This window comes from Sturnus vulgaris, chromosome 22 (assembly GCF_052056855.1).
Source record: "Sturnus vulgaris isolate bStuVul1 chromosome 22, bStuVul1.hap1, whole genome shotgun sequence".
Taxonomy (NCBI): domain Eukaryota; kingdom Metazoa; phylum Chordata; class Aves; order Passeriformes; family Sturnidae; genus Sturnus; species Sturnus vulgaris.
In genome coordinates, this window is record NC_142264.1 from 1,937,468 (window position 1) to 1,948,611 (window position 11,144).

The 11,144-nt window shown below is 45.2% G+C and overlaps 1 protein-coding gene and 1 long non-coding RNA gene across 2 annotated transcripts in view; one reads left to right on the forward strand and one right to left on the reverse strand.

The window, feature by feature from the left end:
- Positions 1 to 5,664, reverse strand: part of DAB2IP (DAB2 interacting protein) — a 157,006-nt gene extending 151,342 nt beyond the window's left edge. The window contains exon 1 of the mRNA XM_088177547.1: positions 5,165 to 5,664. Within this exon, the coding sequence (XP_088033673.1) occupies positions 5,165 to 5,222 (58 nt within the window). The 5' untranslated portion in view covers positions 5,223 to 5,664. The remainder of the gene's footprint in view (positions 1 to 5,164) is intronic.
- LOC148221408 (uncharacterized) lies at positions 5,507 to 8,694 on the forward strand. Its single transcript, XR_015808083.1, has 2 exons — positions 5,507 to 5,576; positions 6,267 to 8,694. It is a non-coding gene; the product is annotated as an uncharacterized LOC148221408 (long non-coding RNA).
- Positions 8,695 to 11,144: the final 2,450 nt, after the last annotated feature.

Here is an 11,144-nt window from a genome sequence, read left to right on the forward strand (position 1 = left end):
TCTTTTTTTCTTTTCTTCATCCTGAACCAAATAAGAGAACACTCTCTGCATTTTACTTTGCTATTTTCAAAACACCAAGTATCAGGGTTTCTCCCTAGGATTCTGAGCAGGACCCACATCCAGAGGCATCGTTTTGCTCCATCAGCCAAGCCCTGCCCACCCAACGCTAAGCAAACAAACCCACACAAGCAGCTCCAGCACAAAGAACAAGGGCTCGTGTTATAACATCTGCCACAGCTGCCCACCAACCTCCAGCTGCAGCTAGAGAAGTGTTTAAAGGTGTAAAACAAAACTAGAGGCATATCTAGATCTGCTAGGAAAACAAACATTTTCTGAAGCCTCATTTTGGCAGGTATTTTCTGATCCTGCACTAAGCTCCATAGGAGCCAAAATCATTTTGACAACTGACTCACTGAGCAAGGCATCTGCTGGGCCTCTGAGCCTCCACCAGCAGGAGGAATGCTTGGCAATTGCAGCTTTTCCATGTGCTGGTTCCTTGGAGATGCTCAGAGAGGAAGCACATCTAAATCCAAACATGATCCCCAGAATGCTCCAAGTGCTGGGACAACCCCGTGTATGCCCTGAGGAACCTCCTGGGCAAATGTCCTGATCAGGCACATAAAGAACATTGGCTCAGGGTAAGCAGCTCTTTATTCTGTACATCCATCTCCAGGGTGGGTTTGTCAGCCAGGGGTGGGGGCCATCAGCCCCCATCCATCTCCCTGGGCAGCACCAGAAGAGAAGGTTCTGAGTTACACCCACAGCATCCCAACAAGCCTTGGCTGAAGGGCTCAGAAACCCCTGGCTCAAAATGTGGGGCTCACATCTCATTAATAAGGGACACTTTGGGTTCCTCCAGTTCCTGTCAGCTGCTCCCAGAGTCTCTTTGATTGAAAAGCTTCTCACCTATAAACACCCTGATACAATAAATGTATGCTTGGAACTCCTCATATCTCTCCCAGGAAATCCCGTGTGTGCACTCTTCCATTCCATCCAGTTATGCTGAATTCACCTTGCTCCTATGGCTGATGTACAAAACTCTCAGTGTGGAGCTGGGAGGTTCCCTCACAATGCTCTGAAGTTCCTCTCTCTTAGGAGGAATATGAAGGAGGCCTTGAACTTGCCTGACTGTGAAAATCTCTTTTCTTTAGCTCCAAAGAACCAAGAGATGACTGTGACGTTTCCAGCACCTCCAAGTATGGATGGTTACATTCCATGTGTGGAATGTTCCTTCAGGATTCCATCTGGATGGTTGTCCCTTGTTAAAAGCCCAGAATCCAGTGGGATGCTCATTTACTGGCTGGCTCTGCCCTCTTCTACTGATTTCAGCAGGGACACAGAGGAATCCACTGCATGCAATGCTTGTCCCCAGCTCAATTTCCAACCTGGAAATTGCAGAATGCATCTACAAATCATTATCCAGTCATCTGCTGAATCCTTGATCTCCTTTCCCCTGCAGCTTTCCCATCAACTCTGCTACCACATATAACCTACAAAAATTCTGTTCCCAGCCCTTGCTTCAGTTTTCCTGTGTACCAGGTGTGATTTTTAATGCATGCCAAGGTGTCATTGAGGCCAGGATGTCATTACTGCCCTCGAACAGTGCCTGAAGAATCTCAATTACCAATAGCAGACAAAGTTCAAGCCTGGCTGTCATCCAAGTAATTCACCTGGTTCAATGTGTACGTCAGAGACTGAAAAAAATATGCTGTAATTATTGTGTTATTAAAGCACAATGGTTTAATTTTATTTCTTTGTGGCACAAAATCTGCATCTGTGATTCACACCTATTGTGTAGGGAATATGATTCCACTAAAACCAGTAGCTGGGATCTGGTCTACAAGGTTGTTCAAAAAGTCTAATAAAAATCTTGTGCTCTTGAAGGATTAACAACCAAATCACAAAGAAATATTGTCATGACACAGAAAAGAATAAACTCAGAGGTGGTTCCAGTGTTGACAAGAGCTGTACAAACTGAGATCTGAGCAATTAGAAGACACAATGAATACATAATTCATAGATATTTTGTACTCAAGAGTTTGCACACAAATAAAACATCTTATAAATCTTCAGCAGCTTGCAGAAAGCTGCTGAGCTGTCTTTTATTCTTGGAGCAGCAAGTGGCAATAGTACAAAAGAGAAATCCATAGCTCTGATATGTCATCCCTCCAAAATGGGTAATTTAGGGTTATGGTTTCGGAATCAGCACATTCTTCAGCAAGTTTCTTCCAAGATTTTTTTTTTTTTTTTTTGCAAAAAGAATCAAGTAAATCCATTCCAGTACATTAAAAAGAGCACTTCAAAAAGTCAGAGCTGTGAGCCACCATAAAATGACAATAATCTTTCTCTACACGCCTGCATTCCAGAGAATGGAAAGAAAATAATGGGTGGGGGAGAAGGAGAAAGTAACATGGGGCTTGCTTTAATGATTTTTAAAATTCACATGAGAACCTGTAGCTGTCTGTGAGCATTTCTCCCATGCACAGGAGAAGAAAAGTTACAGAACTCCCAGCACAAATCTCCAGATGAAGAGCAGCCTGTCAGGCTGTGTTCAAGGCAGTCAAGCACTGCAGCTCCCTGGAGAATCACAGAGAAAAATCGAGTAACCACTGCACCCACAGGTGATGCTTTTATTGCAGGGGCTGTTACATCAAGGCAACCAACACAGCTTAAATCTCATTTCAGGCCCCCTCATAAAGGAGTGGTGATTCCCTGTTCCAGCTACAAGCAATAACAAATCTATGAGGCATCTCCATGAAAAGTTGGCAACTTAATTTGATTAGGAAAAAGAAACCCTGTGCTAAGAAATGAGACACAGCTCCCCAGTCTTGAATATTCCACCAACGTCTTGTGAGCTGGATTCATGCATGTTAGTAAGCAAATGGAAGGGCTGCAGGAGGCAAAAAAAGCAACTCTCAAGTACATTATTGTCACAGATTCTTCAGAACAGCTTTTTCTGTCATTAATTGTCTCTTGATTGTACTGGCATTAAGCAACACAGAAGGGACTGAGGCTGAATTTTAAGGTGGATGGTTAACCCACATGGACTCTCAGGGAGAGCAAAAATTGAACTTCATTCTGTTGGCAGAAAAGGGGATTTGATTTGGCGTTCTTGAAGGTAAAAAGGCATTTTTAGAGCAAGCACAGGAGTTCCCAGTCATGGTCACTCCCCAGGCATTAAGCCTTGTCACATGAGCAGCCCCCTGGGATAAACACACCAGCTCCCAGAGCTGCTGGATACCCGAGGGAGCCAGGGACTGCTTCCACAACAAGGCAACGTTCTCAAGGGACAAATCTTCCTGAGCAGAACTCTGCTGGCTGATTTCTGAGAACTTTCTGTTTACTGAATTCATGCAAAACAACAATGCCTGGGATGTGAGAGCTGCAGCTGAGCCCCTGAGTCCTGCAGTGCTGCAGCTCCAGCAGCAGCACAGGGAAGGAATTCACCTTCGGATCAATAAAAGGTTCAACCCATTTGTTTACAATGAGACAGTCTAAATCAAAGTCATTTAAACTAAAGTAAAAGGAAGATGGGGATTTATATAGTTGGGAAGGGGAAGTTTTTTCCCAGATCCTGGGTACCAGCAGTGCTTGCTTATCTCTCATTTCCCAGCTTATGAACCTTCCCAGTGTTTGCCGACTTATTCAAATATTTTGTAGGAAAATGAAGTTTCTACACAATGTGACAGAATATACTTTAGATGTCTGTAAGAAAAGAATGAGAACTTACATATCTTAAACACTGCATACTAATTCATTAAGGAATGCAACATACTAGAGAAAATAAAGCTAAACTTGTATTTCCCTCAGAACCAGACACTCTCTGTGACTCCTAAAGGCCCGATTCTAACACTGGGATGGGCAAGAACAGCTGCTTATATATTTGTTAATAACAGCTCAAACCATGCACACACTTCTCTGAAAATCCTAAAACTTCCTGCTGGAAAGAAAATGAGATTTAATTCTGTGTCTCAGTGGTCTAAGAGGAGGTATGAGACATGAGAGGTAGATGCTGTTCTTCTAGAGAGGAATTAATATAACTACATATGAAATAGAATAGAAAAGAGAAATAACAAGTGTGAGACTCCCCTCTTAATATTTTAATGCAAATATCATCATTTGAAACACCACTGAAATCTGTCTTAAATTCGATTTCAGCAGGGCACAGAGCCCCAAGTAAAGCAGTGCTGCTCACTTATATGTGCCCAGTCAACTGTTCACATAGTTTAAATGTTACTTCATTCCCTTAACCACATTCTTTCCACACAGTTTTAGGTCTCTGTGATTTTAACACTGCAGTTGTGTCAGACTTGAAGCTCTGTTTATCAGCAGAGAATATGCTGTGGGAAATCCATAACTACTTCCTGGACAATATTTATGTAGGAAGTGGAATATTTAGTGGATTTCAAGCTGTAGTCAGAATATACCAAATGCATATTAAACAGTTGAGAATCAATTTATTCCAAAAATCACCATCTGAAATTGTTTTCATAAACATGAATACTTTGTTGTCCTCAATGCAGCCAATTCTCTCCACTAACAGAGAAATGAGACTTGCAAACAACTTTTCCCTCAATTTATGCTTTTTTGTGTGCTTTCTAATAGGCTGGATAGCAGAACATCAGCATGTGGAATACCATAAATCCATGGAATAGTTGCATTTTTAACCATGGACTTTAATTCCAGGGTGAATTTATGTGGTCCTTGGCTAAATATATCCTCCTAAGTAAATTACTCATGCATCTGCCTGTAGGAAAGCTTTGTGCAGATAAAGAATCAGTTCCCAAATGCTACATCTGACAGCACATACAGCACAAAGTTCCAATCTCTTCTCAGCCCCCCCAGACAGAATAAGGTGGAATGCACAGGTCCCTCTTCCCCCTGCACAGACTGCTCAGGAGACAGGTTAATTCTGCCTGCTTCCTGCTCCTTCCAGCACAATAAATACCTCAGTGTATCAGTCAGGACGTGTTTGTCTCCAGACCCTGGAAACAGAGGGATTCCTAAGCTCCTGTGAGGCACATTCCCACATTCATTTCCACTTATCCATGCAGAAGACAGTACAAACACATGCCTACCCCTGTGCCTTTAGCAGGATGGGTAACTCAGACACTCTCATTATCCTTTTTTTTTCCCTCTCTCTTCTATGTTTTCTACTTCTTACCATTGGAGTTGTCCTGGTCCAAAGGATTATCTGCTTCCATTACTTCAAATAAAAGCATCCAACATGCAGTTCTCCATGCAGCAGAGGCATAAAAACACAGCAGTTGCCTAAGCTGATTCACCTGATTTATGAATTAGTGCAGCATCCATAAGAGGCTGTGTTTCTTCTTTTGTATTACATCTGGCTCCTTTTCCAACTCGATGGCTGGGTATTACAGCATGCAGGCCTTTTTCCAGCATCCTCTTAATGCATTATATTTAAAGTAGCAGCAACCTTTTTCTCCCATCCCCCAGACTAAGTTACAGCAGTAACTAGGCTGAGCTGGCAGCGAGCGCAGCTCATTCAGAACAGGACCTGCAAGCGTTCTCCGAGTCGTGGTGCTGCATAAAGAGGATGATTGATACAATAAAAAGTAAGTGGGCTTTGACACAGCACGGGATGCGCTGCACAAAATCCCACCAAAAGCAGGCAGAGGTCGTGAGGGTTTGGGGAAAGCCTCGCCGAAGCCACCAGTCTGCACCCCCTCACGCACAAACACAAATTATGTCCTGTTCCCTCCTCCTCCTCCCCCCCCCCCCGCTCCAATCTTTTATAACCCTGGATCTCCTCCAGCAATAGTCTGTTCCTTCACTCAGTTTATAATAAACTCTGCCATTCCCCGTGTCCCTCGGGCTGGCATGCAGAGGAAGGAGGCTGTTTGCAGAATGAATAGCCCAGCCCGTGCCTGGCTGGGAGGCAGCTCCGGGACTCTGCGCCGGGCACTCGGAACTCGCTGCAGCGGCAGCGTTTGGCTGGGGACACTGTCCTGCATTTCCCTGCTCTGCCAAGCCGGGGATGCTGCTGGGCTGGCGTTGGAAAAGCTCCTGCGAAGGAGCTGAAGGACGAGCCCCAGCTTGGCTGGACTCGGATGGTAAAATGACACCAGGGTCTCTCCACAGAGCCCGGATCAGCTGACAGCCAGATCACAGCACTGCAAGTCAGGTCACCTTCACTCTGCTCCTTGGGTCTAACACAACCTCCTGGACACCTCTCGTAATTCACAACTGCTCCCTGTGCCTCAGTCTTCTGCGATAGTGACATTGAAATGTATCTGATCTCACAGGAAAGGAGCTGAAACCTCCCAGCTTTACGTGCTTTGAACTTCTCGGATAAATTATACAGTACCAGGGCTGAGGAAGAAGACTCCACCACCTGGCTGAGGAAAAAACATTTCATTTTCTCTGAAGACAGGTCCACAAAAAACCAGAAAACTATATCAAAGTGCAACTCTAAACCAAACTGTGCCTCCAAAAGGTAAATTCATATTGCTGTTACAACAATCCTGAAATATTTCTTCAAATCTAGTTTTCAGGATCAATTTACCTTGAACCCACAATTCAAACTCTTTCCTCCACTATCTGGCTAAGGCATCAAAACATACCTTGCTTCAAAAGAATGCTTTTCACAGAATCCAAGGCAAGAATCGCTGTGAACACCTAGAGGAGCCTGAGTGCATTTTGGGGCTGCCGTGGCCGGTGCCGGAGCACTGGGGCAGGCAGGGGTTGCTATTCCGGGCCCTGGCAGCTCCCCCTTCCTCCCTCTGGAGCTCCCGCTGCCGCCGGGGGCTCGGGGCTGTGGGCGGACAAATGAATGCCTGGCTGAAGGCAGCAAAACACCGAGCTGTGCCTGGAGGAATTAACAGCAGCCTGACAGGACTCTGCGGTAATTGCGCCTTGCAAACCCATTTTAGCGCTGTTCCTGAGGGCTAGGCCATATTAATAGAAGAAAGACTCATTTCCATCTATTTGTTTTAAGTATTGCACAGTCTATAGCCTCTGTTAAATACTGTTCTGAGATCCCTGCCCTGGGGGAAATTACAGTGCTGCAAACCCTCTATTCTCCCCCCTCGCACCCTACGCTCCCGATGTTCTTTACAACTTCAATACTTCTCCCACTCGCTGACAAAACAAAAAAACCTCCCTCTTTCCACCTTCCCCACAAAAACACCTACTCGGTGACTGCAGGCACATGGCACAGCCTGTCAGCAGGGCTCCACCTGCTCTGGGTCATGTCCACGGGGCAGGATCAGGGGCTGTGGAAAAAAGTGTCTTAACTTCTCACTGACACATTGCATCCCTCCTGTCAAAAAAGGGAATGGGAGGGATTTGGAGACCTTTAGGGGGTGAGGAGGCCTGAGCAGGTATCAGCTGCCTGTTCTGTACCCCAGGATGTGGGGATATACAAACACAGCCTGTGACTCACTGACTCCTCGATCACAAGGGACTAAAAATGCCTGGAGAATCAGGACTGTCGACATAAAGGAACCCAGAGTTCTGCAAGGAACATCTGAGTCAAGACAAATTATATACAGAGAAACAATTTGTATTCTGCCATGAAACAGATGCTGCATATACATAATAGAGACAATTTAGAGCCAGAAAAGAATAAACACCTGTGAAATCTTTCCTCGTGGAGAATCGGAAATAATCCAGGAATGCTACAGAATAGCTAAGATCAAGAAATCAAGATAGGAAAGTGAAAAGCAATAGTTATTTAGACCTCAATGATCTTTTTGTGACAACCAAATTGATTTTAATGACATCCAAATGATTTGCTAATCTCTAGTTACAGACCTAGTAAAAATTAATTCTTAATGTGTAAGTCAGAATGATGTCAATATTTTGGCTAAGACTCTTCACAATTCCTAACAATTGAGCAATTGTCATACCTTCTTTGTTTGAGCTCAGCTCATGCAGTGAGGCAAAGCAGCTCATGCCATGATTGTGAAAAACAAGGGACAGTTGGAAGACCAAGGCTTTGATCACTTGGGATTTTAATTGCTCAGGCACTGAAAGGAAAACTGCAGAAGTGAAGAGGGAAATGATTTTCAGACAAATGGCTGGATGGTCAGAGGCTGTGCTAGACCAAATCCTAGGAAATGAGCCAAGCACACTGAACTAATGAGCGTGGAAAGAGAAGTCCAGTGAGCTTGTTCTCTGCAATACTCACGAGGTTAAGTGGAACACAAAATGGAGAGTTTTGGAAAGCTGACTCTTCAAGGAAGGAATTTAGAAATTGTTGGATGGAAATGGAAATTAAATGTCTTCTGTTACTGTCTAATCAGAGCATCTCTGCATTCCCCTCAATAGCTGGTTTGGAGACAGAAAAAGAACTTCTATCTAATTGCCTAATGGCTGCATGATGTTTGCTTCAGCATCTTTTATGTCCCAGGCTCCAGTCGTGCTCAATATGTCAGACTTTATGCAGGAGGAACTGAGAGCTGCTACTTCCCAACTCCAATGTCTTTTCCTAACAGATGGAATCATCACTCACATTGGCATTTATTTTACACCCTAACATGAAATTGTAAACAAGAAAGATGACCCTTGCTTCTGGGTTGCTGTAAAGCTTGGGGCACATCACCTCATGTCTCTTTCTGGGGCAGATCACCTCATCTCTCTTTTATCAGCCACACAGATCAGTATTGAATCTTTATCACGAAGTAATTGTTTATCTCCAGATTAAGTAATACAATCTAAGTTTGCAGTGTGCATGTGGTGATAAAACTGGTCTTGGATTTATTTCAGGGGAAAGAGTTTCTTTTGTAGGTCTGTTTGGACCAGGTTTCCCCACTTCATGTATAGAAGCACTAGAGTCTATAGAAAGTCTATAGAGTCTATAAAAAGCCTGCTTTCTGTTCTAGGAAAAAGCAAGTAGAAATCTACAGGAAAAAGTAAGTAGAAATATCATATAAACAAGTGCAGCCAAGAGACATTGTGAGAACAACACTCCATTCTTCAAAACAATATTCCATTCACCCAGAAGATAACTCATCATCCTCAGCAGTGTCCCACTATGGGAGGAACCCAAGCTGGACTTGCTGATGGTAAAGGTCTTTTCCCCTGAGTGACCGCAGGTCGGTGTGACTGAACACGGACACGGCAGGCCCTGGAGGCTGGGGCTGTGTGCAGGAGCAGAGCCCGGGGAGCGGAGCAGAGCCCGGGGAGCGGAGCAGAGCAGAGCCCGGGGAGCGGAGCAGAGCTCAGGGGAGAGGAGCAGAGCTCAGGGGAGAGGAGCAGAGCTCCGGGGAGCGGAGCAGAGCCCGGGGAGCGGAGCAGAGCCCGGGGAGCGGAGCAGAGCCCAGGGAGCGGAGCAGAGCCCGGGGAGCGGAGCAGAGCCCGGGGAGCGGAGCAGAGCCCAGGGAGCGGAGCAGAGCCCGGGGAGCGGAGCAGAGCCCAGGGAGCGGAGCAGAGCCCAGGGAGCGGAGCAGAGCCCGGGGAGCGGAGCAGAGCTCCGGGGAGGGGAGCAGAGCCCGGCGTGCTGCCCCAGCTGCCGCCCTGCCACCCCCAGCCCTTCCCGGAACTCCCCATGGAGGAGGGAGCGATCAATGCCTGCGGGTTGAAAAGCCAGCGAGGCACAGACCTGCTTAACAAAACCCTTCGCCAAGGTTACCGGGGGTGTTGTCAAAGCCTCCTCTTTTGTGAGGGCTGAATAACAATTCATACCCAGTAACCAGCTTCAGTTTCTTTGGCTCTACCTGGCACGTGTTCAAAGTCACTGCTCACGGCTGGGGCTGCTCCCATTGAGATGCAGCTTATCTTGCCCTGGACAGCAAGTGCAGGGATCATCCAACTCCAAAAGTTCATGCCAAAGCCCTTTTGTGCTGCTTTGCTGCTTGAGCTGAACTACAGCTCTTAGAAATGTGCTTGAATATGTCAGAACACAAATGGAAATAATGCAGCCTTGGTTACTTCATACTGGGGGGGAAGAATCTCCCCAAGAGATTCTTCCCAGTTTAACCATTTCATTTAGAGAAGTCAAATATTACTGGGATCTTCAGGAGGCCTCAGTTGCAGAGCAGCCCCAGCAATGAAGATTCTATCTGTGCAAATGCTCCTGCTATTAAGCCAGCAGGCTTTTATCTTCATTTTCAGAAGGTGATGCTCTAATCACACATCTGAGGTGGCAACTTTTCATCCAGAACTCAGCAAAGCTCCACCACAGAGAAAAAGCATGTGCAAAAAAAAAAGGTGTAATGATTAAATAGAGTGTGAAAAGCTGCAAGATCAGTGTTGGAGAAAGAGCCAAAGTGAAAGACATTCCCCAGGATATCAGTGCAAGGAGTGGCTCCTGTCACACCTTCCCTCAGTGCTCTCTGTGCTGGGCACCATTAGGAGTTTGGTGTATCAGAATGCTCCCTGGTGAAGAGCAGTTCTGTGTCTGGTATGTGCCCAAAACACGGCACTTCCTGAACCCCCTTTGCCTTCAGAAACCATTTGCTGAACAGACTGAGCCTTTTATCTCTATTTAAATCTCTGCCACAAACTACTAAATCTTGTAATCATTAACAAACAAAATTCTAAAGAACAGAAAACAACAAAATGCTTCAGAGTTACAGGCTCCACAGTAATTATAGCAAACACAGCTACTGCTATGAAAGAAGCACACATTAAATATTCTACTGTGAAAAATGCCAGCAATTAAATGTAGTCAATATTTTAAAAAACCCAAAAATTGATAATAACATCAGGATATTCTTTCAGGGTCACTAGAATATAACCTCACCTCCTGCTACTGTAAACTTCAGACCAAGGAAAGTGTCTTTGGGCTTCTTTAGTAAAACCCTACTGGCAGTTTGATGGAGGAAAATAAAACTAAACTGACTCCTGGTCAGAAATAACAAAAGATCTGCAACACCCAGAGTTGTGTGCCCAATTTACCGAGCTGTCTGCTGAGATTCCATCCGAGCTGACTCTACAGATTCCTCACTGTGTTCCTGCAGTTGTCTCCTAGATACAGGAACAAGAAGCATTTGCTGTTTTCTCAGCTCTTTTGAAACACTCTGCAAAGCTTTGCTCAGTTCTGGATGCCCAGGGATCAGTGTGTGCTGCCTCAGTGGATGGACAGCCTTGGAGAGTGCATTTCTCTTCACTGCCATGTTATACAGCAACACGTGTAACAGCAATGTATCATCAATAAACACATCCATAGAAAGTGCAAT